Below are 16,362 nucleotides of genomic sequence, written 5' to 3'. Positions count from 1 at the left end.
TCACCGGGCGCTTATGGAACACGCATTTTCAGTGTATCTCGTGCCACATTTGCTTGTACTATATAAACCAACATGATTCCATGAAACTTGCTCAAAGGTTTTGGGTCTCTTTCTCGACGCGACAAACGCAGTTCAAGATCTGGTTGAAACCACAGAATAAAAGAACTCAAATGGAAGATCTACCGGTTCTGATCGACTGGATTATTAGATTCTGACTTTGTAACATCTACCCACCAGAGAAAATGATGAAAAAAGGTTTGAATTCCAGAGTCGCTTTCATTTCGATATTCGGTCTCGAGGAGTGAAAATCAAAGTCGGACAAAGGGCAAGCGGCGTCTCCTGCATGAAAACGTGAATTTGTGAAACCAAATCCTATATTATGTGGCTGAATGTCTACTCCTGACTCGCCCACGCACCTAGTTACTCTCTCCACGATCGGGGCATCTGGAACACAGTCATCCCGGAAAAAGCGGCAACCTATGCTTGAAACAATCTAGTGAATTAAGTGTGACTCCAGTATTTGCTGTAGATAAGCTAGCGGAGACTACCGTCGACGATCTCGAGTGAAGAAGATAGGGCTAGTAAGTACTAAGAGTCTAGTAGTCATCCTTCCCCCGCATGGACATTCCGCATGCAACTTGGCGGCTTCGCCTTCTCCGCATCGCCCATCAAGGGATCGTCTTCATATCAACGTATAAGTAATTGTCATTGAATTGCCCGCATACAGTTCCATCCTCTTTCTACTTTGACCGACACTGTACATGAAAACTTCATCCGACATGACCGATCTCGATAAACATCACGATGTCCCCGAGGACGACGCCCAGCTGGCTCGTATGGGCCACAAGGCCGAGCTGCAACGGAACTTTTCCACGCTGTAGGTCGCTTTCATTCCCCTGCGTGCTTGTCGAGGGAGATGAGGGGAAGAATGCTTGGAATGAATGATCAGTGTAGTCTGATGCCATGCGATGCGATGCAGCTCGATGTTGGGCTTGGCTTTTGCCGTGTTGAATGTGAGTGAGATCATCTAGATCGCTACTCTGGGGTCTCGCTCGGCAAGTTCCGTGGCGCCCCGCGGTCTTGGAATCCGACTAATGGGTGGATTTTGTGAAGTCGTGGACTGCCCTTTCGGCGAGTCTTTCGATTAGTTTGACCTCGGGGGGAAGTGCCAGTGTGGTTTGGGGTGAGTTTATTTCCTAATGGTTGGCTGGAGACTTTACTGATGATCTTTCAGGTCTCGTCACGGCCGGAACATGCAATCTGTGCATTGCGGCTTCACTGGCTGAGTTTCTATCGGCTTATCCAACGTGAGTTCGTGTTCTCCTGTGCCGACAAGAAAAAGCAAAAGCGATCTATTCGCGCCATCCGTATCACATCACGATTCACGACTTCTTTTTCTAGACGATGGTTCTGATCTCGCACATTCCATTCCAGGGCGGGTGGCCAGTATCATTGGGTGGCTGGTAAGTTTTCCCCCAGGCCGCGCCCCTTACATGCGGTGTCTCTTGAATGAGCGGAGCGAACTAACTGGATGCCCTGCAGTTGGTATGTGGCATGACGTTCTCGCCTTATTCCATCTCGTCCTATCGAATATGCCAAGACTAAGCGCATAGCAAATAGTATCCTGGCCGCAGTGGGTGCCGATTCTGTCCTGGGTAACGGGTTGGATTAATGTTGCTGGATGGGTATGTGGAACAGACCGGACAGAACCTTCTATGATCCTGGCCAATATACAGGATGACATATAGACAGCGAGAAAACTGACCGACGGGACATGGATGTTTGCAGATTGCCCTGGTGGCCACCAATGCGCTGCTGTCGAGTCAATTGATTGCCGGGATCGTGTCGGCGGTTTATCCGGTGGGTTTGCCGTGTTTACCTGCGACGGAGGGTAGTTGCTGACTTTTCGATTGGATTGAATACCTAGGGCTTCGTGTGGCAGCGCTGGCAGCAGTTTTTGATCTATGTCGGATACACGATCCTTGCGTTTGTGATCAATGCGCTTATGAATTCGGTCTTGCCGGTGATTTATCGCGGGGCTTGTATGTTCTTGTTTTCAAGTGTGAGGCGAGCGACCGATGGCTGATTGATTGATTTAGTTACTTGGTCGATTGGTGGGTTTGTCTTGGTTTCGATCACCGTGTTGGCGTGTGCTTCGCCGGACTATAGTTCTGCTTAGTGAGTTGGTCTCGGAGTGACTGGCTGGAGCTTGGCTGACGGGGTAGCTTTGTGTTTTGTGACTTTGTCAATCAGACGGGATGTGAGTTCTTCTGGCCATGGATTGGGGATATCGCTAATGAGATAGGGCCGGATGGCGTCGCTTGGTTATTGGGGGTAACTATTCTATCCATCGCGTGGAGAATATACTAGACCGAACATGCTGACAACGACAGCTTCTCCAAGGAGGATTAGGAGTGACTGCCTTTGTATGCTCTCATCCCAAGTCCCCTCGGCGATCCCGACTAACAAATCAATACCAGGACGCCGTCGCACACATGATCGAAGGTACTCTATACCTACCCTCCACTTATCAGCCATGCCCGACTAACAATCAAACAGAAGTCCCTCAACCCTCTATTCGAGGCCCCAAGATCATGGTCTCCTGCGTCGGCATCGGCACCTTCACCGGCGCTGTCTTTCTCATCGTACTGCTTTTCGTGGCAGGCGATATTGACGAGGTGATCAATTCCAGCGCCGGCCCGTTACTGCAGATATTCCTGCACGCGACAAAGAATACGGCGGGTGCTATTTGTCTTCTTATGTATGTCCTCCCAGGATGCCTGGATGCCCGAATGGGGATCCGATGGTTTGATTGAGATTCAAGAACGACTTGGCTGATGTAGACGCACGTACAGGCTGCCGCTCGTCTGTCTTGCCTTTGCAACTCTCAGCGTCATGACGACCAGCAGTCGCATGATATTCGCGTTTGCTCGGTGCGTCGGCTCCCCTCCCCAGCGCAGTCATCCATGATAATCTTTACATCTGACTGGGATAACGCTCATGCAAAACCAGTGACGGCGGCCTTCCCGCATCGCGATTCTTCGCGCACGTACATCCTAAACTCGGACTCCCGGTCAACGCGCTCGGATTGACAGCCATCGTGGTTGTGATATTCGGATGTATTTATCTGGGATCGACGAGGTAAGTCGTCCATTCCATTCCTCCCTCTCTCCTTTTCTTCTCGTGCCCATCGGGTATAGACACAATGCTAGCAACAAAGCTAACACGACGAAAACAGCGCTTTCAACGCCATTATCTCCTCATCGGTCGTCGCTCTCGATCTATCCTACGCAATGCCAATCGCTGTGAACTGTCTTCGCGGACGAAACATCCTGCCCGATCGGTACTGGAAGGTGCCAAGTGTGCTGGGATGGGTTATTGATATGGTATTTCCGCATATACGGACACGTGCTCAGGTAGAGAACATAAGCTAACGGAGATGGAATGGCATGGGTAGATTTCATTATCATACATCGCACTAACTACGGTGCTGTTTCTTTTCCCGCCGGGAAGGACCGTTACGGGGAGTAGTATGAGTGAGTGCTACCTTACATTTATTCCGGTCGCGTTTGGCTGCCTTTGCTCTACGCATTAGTGGAAAGGAAGTGGCGAGGAAGAGAGCAAGTGGCTAACAATATAACGGGGATAGATTATTGTATCGTCGCGTTCGCCATCATCGTCACCGTCTCGGTCGTGCAGTGGATTGTTGACGGGCGGAAGAATTTTAAAGGACCGAGGGTAGAGGTTTAATGGAATCCCTTACCTGAGTACCTATTCTGGTTTATTTCTTCTTGGATAGGTATATATCGATTTCGATAGGTGGATATTTTGAATAAATCGGACATAAAAAGCCTTGGGAGTGATGAATGATGTATTAACTACGGCCATACCACCCAAGGGAAGCTCCCCCCTTCTTCACTCTATCCACAATTTAGGTCGAAAAACATTAACCATACCATCATAAAATGATATCACTACTTCGGTCTAACGATATCATTATTCCATATCCATGTCCAGGACAGTCAGGGAACTCGGGAACCAAAAACCGGTCCAACAACCGACCCACCAAATCTCATGATTGCAACAGGACTCCGCATAAAACAAAGCCAAGACACCAATCTGAAGGAAATACGGAGTCGGGAAGGAGGCAGTGCAGTGGTCTGTGGGGTGATCGGTGCGATCGGCGCCTAGTGATCATGTTATCAATTCACCCCTAACGAGTGGGCGGTTACTTTGAGGGTGAGTGGGGACTTGGTGTGGTGAAGTTGGCGATGCCGATGTGCTACCCGACCGAGGATGTTAGCTGTGGTCATGTTGGAATATGATCTGGCTATTGGGGAATAATTTATGCGAGACACGATGATAATTTCAGGATGTTTTGTTAAATTTAGATAAATATTCATTCGCTGAACATGAGTATGTACCCAAAAACCAACCCCATTCATTCATTCGCATTCCCGAACTCCGTAGCCGAAATCAATCACGATCAAAATGCGGATCCGGCCCTGCAAGTCGAATCGAATCATCGCCCAAGAATATATGTGCAAGTAAAAATCCAGTCGTAAATGTTAATGATCCCATCGACCATAACAACGATGAAAAAAGATGGTTGATCATAACCCCGTAAGCAGCACCATCCTATCGCACCCAAGAACGCCGCCAGTTAAACTCCGTTGCAAAATTTGTTCACAAAAGAAAGACATCCACCCAGCCGACAGGGACAATCCGTCACAGTCACCGGAGGACCGACGGACAGGCTGACTCACTGGATCTCGTAGACGGCCAGCGCCCGCTCGATATCATGCAGGTTGTCCTTGTCGCCGTAGGCGTCCATCAGTTGGCGGTTGCGTTGGAGGCGCTCGAATTCCTCTTGGGCTTGTTCGTGGCGCTGCTGTTGGTTTGTGTACAGGTTTGCGGCGCCGAAGCCTACAGGTTTTATGGTTAGTTAATTGTGGTTGTTTGATGGGGGATTGGTGGTGGTGTTGGGTCGGACAAAATGATGACATCATCAGGTTGGGGAAGGAGATCCGGGGAAAAGGAGATGGAAGGGAGGATTTACCGAGTGCGATCACGGCCATGGCAGGGAGGTACCTGGTTCACAGTTAGTATCATTGGATTTCTCCAGGAATTTCTCCGATTGAGGAAGGAACAGAAGAAGGAAAGAAAAGACGTACCATTTGGATGGCTTCGCAGGGATGAAGAAAGGACGTTTGTTGAAGGCAGCCGGGCGCGAAGATGGCGGAGTTGCGGACAGTTGCATTTTTCGTTACAAGGGATAATTGTGGTGGTATGATTTGCAGAGTAGTGTACTGTAGTACAGTGTGAATAATTGTAGTTAGACGATGAAAAAGTCGCTCCCGTCCAGATTGAATGGGGTGGGTATTTATAATTGTGGACAGGGGAGAGGAAGGAAAGAGGAGAAGACAACGTGATGAGGTCAAGGCTGGCGTGGCGTGGTCCATCGTATGATGATCGTCTCCCCCGCCGTAGTCTGCAATCATCAGCCAACCCTGCGCCGGTTCCTGCCCTAACTCCCCTTAACCCTTAACCTTCGTCAGGCGTTCTCCACAGCGAATTCCACTTCCATTTTTCCGGGGTTATTCACGGCTACGAGGAGTGACTGCGACGTTGCACTCTTGGGGTGAATCATGAAGATAGAGCAGTGAACGAATGGAGATTCCCTTGGATTCCATCATCATCCTGGTGATAACAACGTGTCTTTAATAGGCTTCAGCTGAGGATTCTCTCCTGTATTCTCCCACAGATCTGATCTGGTCGATCCGACCGGCCTTTATATATTGATTCTCCTTCATGACTTCGTGTATCTCTGTATATCCCTGCATAGCCCTCGACGAGAAGAGAATAGCTGGCTGCCACGCTCTGCGTCCGTACTTCTCAAGGAACTTATAGATATGCGTCGACTTATCCTCCTTGGTTCACATACAAGCACAGCTTGAACAATACATTTTGCCCATACCAAAACCGCCTCAATCGTCTCACCCGGGTTCATCCCTGTGTTGTATATATTTCCTTGGCTCAATCTGCTCCGCACTGTTTTGCATCTGCTCATTATGTTTCTCAGGCATCGGATGTTCGAGTTGTTGGGCAACCTAAGTGCACAAACTCCCACTCATCAATGATCGACTTTTCGCGCTCCTGTGCATGCAGGGTTGGGATAAAAACAATCTCAATGCTTCAACACCGACCTATGTGTGTTTTGGGACCGAGAACGGATTCCAAAAAATCGGAAATATGCCTGTGTCTGGAACGGAAACCGAGTGGGATGCAACCACATGGTCTCGCTTGACAGCGAAAAGAGCGATCTAGCCAGTACAGCCCTCCTTGCAGACTCATCAGAAAATCGATGATATTATCGACTGAAGTATACACCAGGAGCTAGATAACAGCTCTTTCGACCGTCTGGTGTGAGTGGATGCATTGACCGCACACAGAAAACATTCCTTCTGTTTCTCTACGAACTCATACCTAGCTTGACAATCCTCGTTATCCTCGAAACAACTTTGCCAGGATATGCGACAGGCATCTTGCCGATGAGGCGGGCGCTGCGTGTGCAGCAAACCAGAACCTTTTCGGACATGTATTCGGCGAAAGAAGCATCAGGAAATAGCTGAAGATCAGAACCCTTGCGTACCCGGGCTCGAGGGCGCCTAAGTCAATTGCCCCAATACAAGAAAGCTTCTAAATGCTTCTACCAACCAAGGAAGGTTGTGAGTCCCTGCTTCGGATAATATCGTTGAGTTGTGGCTAACTTGCATCAGGTATGCGGTTTATGGCATTCTGTCAGACAGCGATACCCCCTTGTATTTGGTGGCTTATCGGCCAAATGATCCAAAAATGCCGGAATAATACCGAATTGGACGTGTCTGCCTGAAACGTCTAGATGCTGGAACAATGTACAGCTGCTGAAAGACCTCGCGGCGCGCTCATGCATGAAATACTCGCGGCTACGGTTGCTTCAAATTCAGCCATTCCATTGGTTTTAGAAAAGGATGTCGCCAATCACCGCATCACAATCGAATGGGAAGACAATCTTAGGGATCAACTATACCCCTACATCGCACATTCAGAAAGGCCACCACCGTTGATGCTGGACAGGCTCCGTTATATAATCGAAGGCAACAACAGAAAGCCTTTACGGCAGCGAGCACAAAGAAGAAACGATGATAGTTGATCAAGGGTTTGTCTGGATACATCTCGCCTTTCTCTGCTCGATCATGCAGAAAATGCTGTTTCCCATCTTTTGCATCTTCGGCGAAGGCATTTATACACGGAAGAGAGAACAGTTCCTCGAATACCTTGTTCTTGAGGTACTCATTTTCGCGGATGTCCTGCTCCTGAGCGAATTCCACGCAAAGCTTGTGATCAAATACGATCAAGCGGTATGGCAATAGAATTTCGATCTGAAAACTATCCTCCTTGGAGTACCCTAAGACGGCGGATGTCGAAATAGCCAATACTCCAGAGCCTTATGATGTGCTGGGTTGATCCTGAAAGTGCCGTCAGGCCGAGCAAAATCGCATTTCGGTATGAGATCGTTCTCCGACAGCCGCCCTGAATTTACTTACTGGGATGCCGAAGTGTGCTTTCCCAGGACAGCTATTCTGTCCCCTATGCTATTTGCACAACGCTCCCATGCGGCATATCTTAATTCATCTGACGCACTTGATCTGTTCTTCGATATTTATGGAGACCAAGAGAGTCAAGACAACAGTCAACACTGTTCTCAATGTTCCCAAGATAAACTAAACAACTTGTGACCGAAAGAGTATCGAGTCCTTCCATCACTTCTCAGAACTCCAGGTGATAATCAGTACATAGCGCTGGTTGTCGGGGTTTGACTACTTTACATAATTTTGCTAAAGATTTGACAAAATGGGTGGACACAAACGAGCCAAGCCTGGAGCGACGATTCTGGACCGCCACCGTTCACCCTTTTGAGGTTACTCACTTGCAGCTACGAAGACAGAGAAACCAGGAAAGATGAATTTAATACCAATAAGGACATACATTGGGGTAGATTCCCACATGAAAAACCAGTTTTGTCGGACCGCCAACAAAAAGGTTATGTATTGGGCCGGGGATGTACCATCCACGTCCGGCTTTGCGGCAGAAGGTGGGATTACAGGTCCCTTGCAACCTTCTCTATTACGATCCTGGTCTTTGGAAAACGAGACTCTGACCATTCGCGTTGATTTATCAACATCTCGAGAAAACTTCGCGAACAGCTGTCACAAAAGGGGTTTACTAAGGTTAAACTCGAGATACTTAATCCCCGATACAACTAGAGCTTAAGGCACTTTCCATGCCTACCAAGTGATGCGATCTACCATACATGAACGCAACTGGTAACAAGAATCTTCAACAGCCTTGATATCTCGGAATGGTTGCTATCGAATAGGGACAGAAGGTCTTTGCAAACCCGGAACAAGTATGCCGTCGCTATCACGGTCGACGAATCATACAGAACGCTAGAGTCTACCATACAACAGACTCAATTTGCGCAATCAACTTAAAGAGACAATTTCATCGGAGACGTAAGACGTCACTGCGCCCCCCGTAGTCTCCGTGATCGTTCCCCGGACTTCCCATGCGCTCCTTCGGGAGTACGCTGGCACTGTGGCTACTCTTGACTGCGGAGGTCCCTTCGATCCTACCGCGCAGGATGAGGGGTCTCCTTTATCGGTCATCCCGGCTCAGGCGGGAAATGCTTCTGGTGTAGGCAGGGTACACCGCGTAGATAGCACGTGATGCCACCAGTGCCTCCAGCTTTTAGGCGATGAGGGTTGCTCGCTGCTGTTTTCCGGCTGCCAATTCTCTACTACGGAGATGTATTTTGCCGCGTTCCTGATTCTTCGAAGGCTGGCGCTGCGTCCGATATTAGCAGCTGTGCCATGCGTACGAACCCGTGAGTAAACGTGTGGATCCTGATTTAGATCGAATTACATTAATTCCCTGTTATAGACACTCTTGAGGACCATAGGTGCTCGCCTGGCTGATAGCGCGCCCTGGTGACCGGCTGCGCAAAGTCATTACGACCCTGCGTCTTTTATAGACGTTCAGCTATGACTCTTCTCCTAAGTGTCTGTTTCTATACCGAACGCTCCCAACTTGAATTCTGGATATATGGGCTTCTGTTGCTGCCCTTGTAATTTGGCCTTTCGACAACACTCCGTGATAGTCTCTTAGTGGGCAGACGAAAAAGACTTGATCCGAAACAGAGCGAGGAGATCGATCTCATGTGGAGCGTAATCTTACCAGCGATTCGGCGTCCACAACAAACTGTCACCAAAGAGAACTTGAGTGCGCTGGCGGCAAATATGAGTCAAAGAGGGTTCAATAATAGACGACTAGGCTTATGGCGATTCCAATGCCATCACATTCAGACACATTGATTCGGCTCGGTTCATTAAACCTGAGATTCAAACGTCCATGAACCTGGGACAGCTCCGATAGATTCCGTCTTCGAACCATTAAGACCTGAATCTGAAAACTGATCTACGAAGCGACATAATCTTCTCTGCCGTCTCATTTTCTGCTCAAAAAAGTCCAGACTTTTACCCTGATAGCTGACTGAAGAAACATTGCATACTACGTATGAAAAAACATGGATTCTGTTGCATGATTATTTACGGCAATCGAGACTCCGGCTTCCAATAATTCCAATGAGATCTTGCTGTGTTCACATTCCCCTAGAGTTGCCACAGCAGGCTCAATGCAAGGAAAGGAAGCGAGGGTCATCATATACGATTGAGCTGTCACGTCACCTAACAGCACTGGCAATATGGGGTTTACCACTGACGACCACGTACCATCGCGGTAACGCCAGAAGAACCGCATATCGACTTGGCTTTTCCTTCGTGGCATTAAAGTGGTATCCCTGTCCCAATCATGATGTAACACATACCGGACATGTTAATCTCGCATCGCTCGGGCTACACGTGGAGCAAATATCAGAAGACACCCATCATCCATATCAAAATCAGCGCACTCAAGCACTCAGATATATTGACCGCTTTGTAGGGAAGATATATTGACCAGATTAATCCCACAGGAAGATCACTTGAGGAGGAAAAAAGAAGAGTCTTCGAGATGAGCGGCACAGCATTCGAGGTGCAGTTCCCGTTGTTCAATCTCGCTTTTGAGGCTAAGCAAACACCACCACACCTGTTCACCTCATCTGTCCATTTCACTGCTTCAACTCAAATATTCCGAATTAACAAGTGTCTCTTCAGACAAAATATCCGAACAGACTCACAGGTTCAACTATCGAGGTGGCAATTCCTCTTCACCTAACCTTTTTTCTCCGGTATTCCAGAGCGCCGTTTTGCGCAACGCGTCAAAGGGATTTTGACAAGACTATGGATCCGGGGTTCGCTTTATAGCTGGAAGACTTAGAGCTTCCTATCAATATCACCTACAAACTAGGGTATTCACAGAGAAAGACGGCCAAAATTAGTTTTCTACTCCCTAGGTAGCAAGATGGCTACCTGTGCTCTGTAACAGAGAACAGAAGGAGAAACACTCGGATCATGAATATCCATGATTCCAGCGAGGCAATATCTCGCACGCTCATCGATATAACGATGTTCGACTTCCTGAACCAACACCTCAACGAGGTTATGCGCCGAAACATTGCAGTTCGCGGTGAGGTCCCAATTGTCACAGGTATCCAATAAGCAGCAACGTATCTCCGGAGTCGCGGATTAGGTATGTAATCGGGTATACGTCGAAGTCCGAGGAGAGATGGCATCTGGTGGGGCTCTCGCAGTTCGCTCATCTCGCCCACGTCAAAGGTGATACCACGACGGATCCCTCGGGATCCATGTATCACCCGCGAGAAGCCAATCTTGGGGTGGCCCTGGCCAAGGCGCTGGTGGACAATGGGGCTAAGGAGATATTGACCCTATCCCCCGTCCGCCCGAGGGTCCAAACCGTGGATGGCTCGCAGGGCTCGGAAGCGGAATTCGTCATCGTTCTGTCACAAAGATATCTCTACGCAAGTTCCGGGCCCCAAATCTCTTGGAATAGGAATGGATTCGGAAGAAATCCAAACCTTTCTCTCTGGTTCTCGTATCTATTCTTTCTTAATATGTGAGATATAGAAAATGACCAGGGTCTACGATTGTGACCTTCCTACCTTTGTCGCGTACCATAGCCGTCGCTCGGCCGCCATGCGGCGGCACTTTCGTGCCATTCCGGCCCAACTCGCCGTCGCCAAACAGAAGGATAAGAAAAAGAGATATCTTTTAATAGCGAAGGGAGATTCGTCAAAATCAGTTGAAGAAAATACCACTGCATGCGGAAAAGCGAAACCATTCATTGATCATTTATTTCAGATATCGAGAGGAAAACTGTCAGGAAAACATGTGGCCCCCTTGCTGCTGTCACCACTGCAGCCATGTGGCGAAATTCAAGATCGTTGAAGCTCTTGCTAATCACATAAAGCGCAGAGACAAGCACACAAAGAGGAGGATTTTAATTTTATCTTTGAACCTAATCTATAGGCACATTAGGGCGTATAACCGGTTTTCCTACGAGTAGGGGCAAGCTTTGATCGAGAGTACTAGTCTCAGGGAACAAAAATAATCGCCGTTCAGTTCACGCTTCTCTGCGCGTCTCGTGCCTCGGAATCCTGTGTCTATTTGGATGGCCGCTAGATGGTGGAAGCGCTTTACAGAGCTGTCTCAATTAAAGCGAACAAGGCTTTCTGGTGTCGACACGCACGTGGATTCCAACATTCTCTGGATTTTCTGAAGCTGCTGTCGAAAATTTTATTGGCTTCGCTCCCCCAGGTATGGGTTGCACCGTTGTAAGAGAAACACTTGTGCCGTCACCCGCATCTATACGAATTGTCCTATGCGCAGTACTGGCAATGCATCTCATCGACTGTCCATGATGGAGCGGGAACACAGTGTTTATCATTGGATGATTTTTCCTTTCGACCCAGCTCCATACTGCTCTCATATCCAGGACCCAATCCCCCCGATGCATATTAGGACCATTGATCTGGTGTATCCGAGGAGGGTGATGGAACTGCACCGTCGCCGGTTTCCTTATCACCCTCCTCGCATTTTCGCCAAAGTTCAAGCATTATGTGACCAGCGTGGTCGACGGCAGGCGAAGGGCATGAACCTTCCCGAGGCTGCGGCCAGGTCTGATATCGGTCTCGGGATGTTCCGCCGTAGGTGGGTAGCTAGGTAGTTTAGACCTTCGAGTGGACGGACTGGGAATTCAATTTTCTCATGACCAACTACCTTGCCAGTTAGTTGTAGACTACCATTTACGGTGGTCCCAACGAGGGCCTATTTGACCGACCACCAAATTGCACGAATTTACTCCGACAAGGAGATCATGTCAAACATAATCAAATCGGAATATACTCTCGATTTCGATCAAAATTGTGTGCCCAAACGTGGGCGGATGCCTAGCGGCGACCCTGTACCCATACGACCGGAGAGCGAGCGGCCACAGGCCCCTTAAGTCGTTTCGCCGCGGCAAAGTATCCCATGACGGACTGCCCTAAGGAGCAATACTTGTTGTACATGTTCAGAAACAAAGGTGTGTTTGACTGTCTAAGCAGCGGGCAAACGGCACTGCGCTTTCTCATCTTCTGCGAGCACTCCCTGATCCTTGGGTTTCTGGAGATGTTGATGGACTCGTGGTCCGTCTCAATTCTCACCATCAAGTCGACCGCTAACGACACGCAACGGGAGGCAGCTGCTCGGGCATTCGTGGTGGAGGATTCGGGCGTTGTGGTGATGCTTACCAAGTTCCAAGTGTGTGTCTACCGGCTCAATCTTGACTACCAGTGCTCGAGGGTGATCATAGCGAAAATACCACGAAACCTCAGTACATTCTTCTAAACCACTGAGCGTGTACATCGGGGTTCGCAACAGCAGAAACAGCAGGTCTGGGTCCCCAGCAAGAAAATGTCCATTGAGAGGTCCCTGGAGTGGAAAATGGCCTTTTAAGGAGATCTCACAGGTGACGCAGATACCTTCTTTGAACCGACACTTATCCTATGCCCCACTACCCTTCTACTCAGCTGGCTGGATGAACTGCGTAAGCATTTCGGCGACCAGCTGACCGTTATTCTGTTTCACGGCAATGCCCGCCATTACGGCCAACAACCTTAGCGAACTGCAGTCCAAGTTGGCGGACCTTCCGCACAATGAGCGTTCAACAGAACGCACCATTGTGCTCAGCACCTACAGAACCTGGTCGAAGCGAAGTTGTGGAAGAGACGCCGACCGTGGTAGTTAATCCGGAACTTGAGCAGCTCGGGGAGTGCCGAGACCAGAAAAGCGCCATCGAGGCTACCCATATTCTACAAGCAATATGAGCGCGAATGTCCTTCGCAATCAAAATACACAGGCTCAGGCAAAAACTGATCAAATATCTCCAATGACCGTCATTCAGGCCAAACTTGATGAAATTTTGGAAAGAATATTAGCTTTGCCAAGCATCATAACAACGACTGCATTACTATTACTTTCTCAGCAGCCAGAAAGGACCAGAATTTTTACTCGGCCACCTTGATAATATCATTCTCAGTCTCGACATCGAGACATTTGACACATATGTCATCGCATTAGGTCGCGTCATTACTATCGTTCCTCTCATCGCTACCGTTGTTACCCTTCCCAGCATCGCGGTAACTATCCCTAATCATAGCGCCACGAGAACAAAGATCCCATCAGTAAGAAACACGAACGGAAATCCAACTGCAAAGACGAATAATCTACATCCTCGCGCGGCTGTGGTCGTAACAGACATTCCTCGCCCCCACAACAGAAGAACTCCTCGCATGACCGTAAACATCACACGAACCTAATGACCAAGGCTCTAATCCTTGTCTCATACTAGACGACACCGCGGAGCTGCAGCCCGGCGGCACAGGATGGCAGGACGGTAAACCCGTTACCAGCAACATTCACACCGGAATCTGACTGCAGCAATCTCAGTCCTGGCTAACAGCCTTGGCTGCGGAATCAAGGTCGATGAGTCGCAAATATGCGACCGAGATAGCTATAGAGATCAATTACTATTTGTATTATTGCTTTAGATCTTACTCATAATCGTATTCAGAGGCATCATTCCAAGGAACGATGGTCACATTCTAGCTCAAGCAATTACCAGTGCCGCAAACTTCATTCCTACAACGAATAACAGTGGTAGTTAGAGATCAGTACGGAGAGAAGTGAGGGGCTAGGTGAGGGAAATAGGGATGTAGAATAACGGTATAGGAATACTAGAGAATGCAAGAGTTTGAGTATATATATTGGGACTTCTACCTAAGTTGCAAAGAAGATGTTTGTTATGTGAGCTAGGGCAGTGTGGTGTTTTGACTTAATCTTTTGGGTCAAGATATTCGATATCATCCTACAACTATCTTGGGTGCGGTGGCTCAATATTGGTTAGGCTGAACTTGGGTATGGGCGTATGAGTAGAAATTCTTGGTACTGATTGTTGCTGGTTAGACGTACATTGTCGCCGAAACTCCCAACAAAACGACCTCTTGCCTAGGTTTTCCAGATTTTCCGAACAGCAGGTGTTGATTAGCCATTTCCAATATAATTTGAACTTGACTGTAGTTTTCTATTCAATTGATACCAAATATCACTTTTCTAGGATCTATAGGGTGTGGTAATTTGGCAGAGCGGCATTTCTGCCCTCTGCACCAGACGGAGCTTACCTAGGAGCACGTATGGATATGCTGTGACGTTGCATTATTAATTCAGGAGACGGCAGTTGCTATATAGAGTAAGTTAGATATCTGTAGGATTATAAGGTTTCCCAAGGTCTATCAATAAACTTATAGCGCGAACAAAAGTAGTAGTAGTAGTAGTAGTAGTAGTAGTATTAGCATTCACACCCTTTCAGTGTACCTAGCTACGACCGCTATACTGGGGATGACCGGCCCAGAGCCGGCCATCACATCTACCTAACCTAGTCCTATATACACCAAAATTCTAACAAGCGAGACCCTTAAAGAGCAAATAGGTGCCCCCAGAGAGCCCTAAACAACCCTAGAACACTCAAAAGATGAAGGCTCAAGCGCAGAGGTAACTGGAAAAGTAAGATAAACCGTGGACGACAGCTTCTAGCGTCTAGGAAGGACCTACAAGAGGTATATAGGGTGCTGCGCCGGCTATGCATACTATATACTAAACAGTCTTCTATCTCAATACTCATTTTCCATATCAGAAGCTTTATTATCTAACAGTAGGCGTATTTGCTTACCCTAAACTGCTCTGTATTTCCCCAGCAGCCCTGTGTTGACATATAGCGGTGCAGGGGCTGACCTTTCCTAAGCTGTGGCTTTTGGTTTAGTTAGCAGAAATCCGAACGCCAACATAATATTCTTATACCCCTATTCTATAATAATGTATCCCCTACTTAGCCCCTTCCATCTCTCTGTATTTTCTCTTTTTGGCCAGAAGATCTAGATTTCTTCATCCGATTCGAGCTGCGCGATAGGGCACGCAGAAGACACCTACCACAATTCCCCCACAACGAGGAGAACAAACTCAGAGTACCTACGGCGAGCAAGTACAAGGTGTTTATGCATCAGAAGAAAAACACCGAGCAAGAGGGAGAAGGCTGGGGCACGTACTATCGTGTCCATCTAGTGGACAGCTGCGCACAGCGTGTCACCAAAGAATCACCGATCAAGGAATGGGGCGGAGCTCCGTTCGCGGCCCTTAAGAGGGCAATTAGGATAATTGGATGCCCGAGAAGCGGGAGGATTCCGAAGGACATGCTTGAAAAATTACAGATCTTACGGGATGCGTATTATGGCGAGGAAGATAGGGAGGCGCAGGTTGCGGTGGAGAAGGAATATGGGCTCGATCCATTTGCCGAGCCGGATGATGATATGGATAACTTAGATGATTGTGGTGACGACGAAGGCGACAACAGTGATGAGGAGGAGAATGAGGAAGATATTGAGGAAGAGTCGGCTCCGCGAAGGAAGAAAAGAAAGAGAGCGCATTTATGGAAGCGGGGAGAGACGCCCGACCAAGCTAGCTTCGATTACACCAATTAGTCCTGAGTATACGGTCCCAAATCCTCGTCTGAGGACAACAGAAAGATATATTTAGAGTCACCTTTCACACTTGGCCTGGCGTAAATGTGCTACGGACAAGTATTTTGCTTTTTATTTCTTTCGACGTTTGGTGCGCTTAGAATTAGCTACATATCCTTATAGAAGAGCCAATGATGATCACAGCACGGGGTTTCCAATCCGCGATTGAGACCACGCTGAGTTATGAGCCCAATCTTTAACCCGTTTTCAACTCCAAGTAACCATGCCCATCGCTATGACTCCGTATCTCCCGA

At 48.2% G+C, this 16,362-nt stretch overlaps 4 protein-coding genes across 4 annotated transcripts; 3 read left to right on the top strand and 1 right to left on the bottom strand.

Moving 5' to 3' along the window:
• Positions 1-779: 779 nt before the first annotated feature.
• KD926_005688 (GABA permease GabA) lies at positions 780-3,750 on the top strand (the record flags this gene model as incomplete). Its single annotated transcript, XM_053098879.1, has 19 exons — positions 780-877; positions 980-1,013; positions 1,114-1,183; positions 1,235-1,307; positions 1,435-1,463; positions 1,621-1,685; positions 1,789-1,860; positions 1,928-2,042; positions 2,100-2,178; positions 2,226-2,260; positions 2,306-2,334; positions 2,394-2,426; positions 2,481-2,505; positions 2,560-2,761; positions 2,856-2,933; positions 3,013-3,141; positions 3,239-3,386; positions 3,458-3,536; positions 3,650-3,750. 19 exons carry the CDS (start codon positions 780-782, stop codon positions 3,748-3,750), a joined length of 1,494 nt encoding a protein of 497 aa, XP_052957373.1.
• Positions 3,751-4,762: 1,012 nt separating this feature from the next.
• KD926_005687 (uncharacterized protein) lies at positions 4,763-5,260 on the bottom strand (the record flags this gene model as incomplete). Its single annotated transcript, XM_053098878.1, has 3 exons — positions 4,763-4,926; positions 5,060-5,091; positions 5,175-5,260. 3 exons carry the CDS (start codon positions 5,258-5,260, stop codon positions 4,763-4,765), a joined length of 282 nt encoding a protein of 93 aa, XP_052957372.1.
• A 6,746-nt stretch (positions 5,261-12,006) lies between these two features.
• KD926_005686 (uncharacterized protein) lies at positions 12,007-12,884 on the top strand (the record flags this gene model as incomplete). The annotated part of the gene is made up of 2 exons (XM_053098877.1): positions 12,007-12,206; positions 12,572-12,884. The coding sequence occupies 2 exons, from the start codon at positions 12,007-12,009 to the stop codon at positions 12,882-12,884; spliced, it is 513 nt and encodes a 170-aa protein (XP_052957371.1).
• Positions 12,885-15,586: 2,702 nt separating this feature from the next.
• On the top strand, positions 15,587-16,069 carry KD926_005685 (uncharacterized protein; the record flags this gene model as incomplete). Its single annotated transcript, XM_053098876.1, has 1 exon — positions 15,587-16,069. One exon carries the CDS (start codon positions 15,587-15,589, stop codon positions 16,067-16,069), a length of 483 nt encoding a protein of 160 aa, XP_052957370.1.
• Between the last annotated feature and the right edge of the window lie 293 nt (positions 16,070-16,362).

Source organism: Aspergillus affinis (genome assembly GCF_023601865.1).
Source record: "Aspergillus affinis strain CMG 70 chromosome Unknown NODE_28_length_305421_cov_87_880826, whole genome shotgun sequence".
NCBI lineage: Eukaryota > Fungi > Ascomycota > Eurotiomycetes > Eurotiales > Aspergillaceae > Aspergillus > Aspergillus affinis.
Note: the sequence above shows the minus strand (reverse complement) of the source record. Positions and strands in the feature narration are given on the sequence as shown.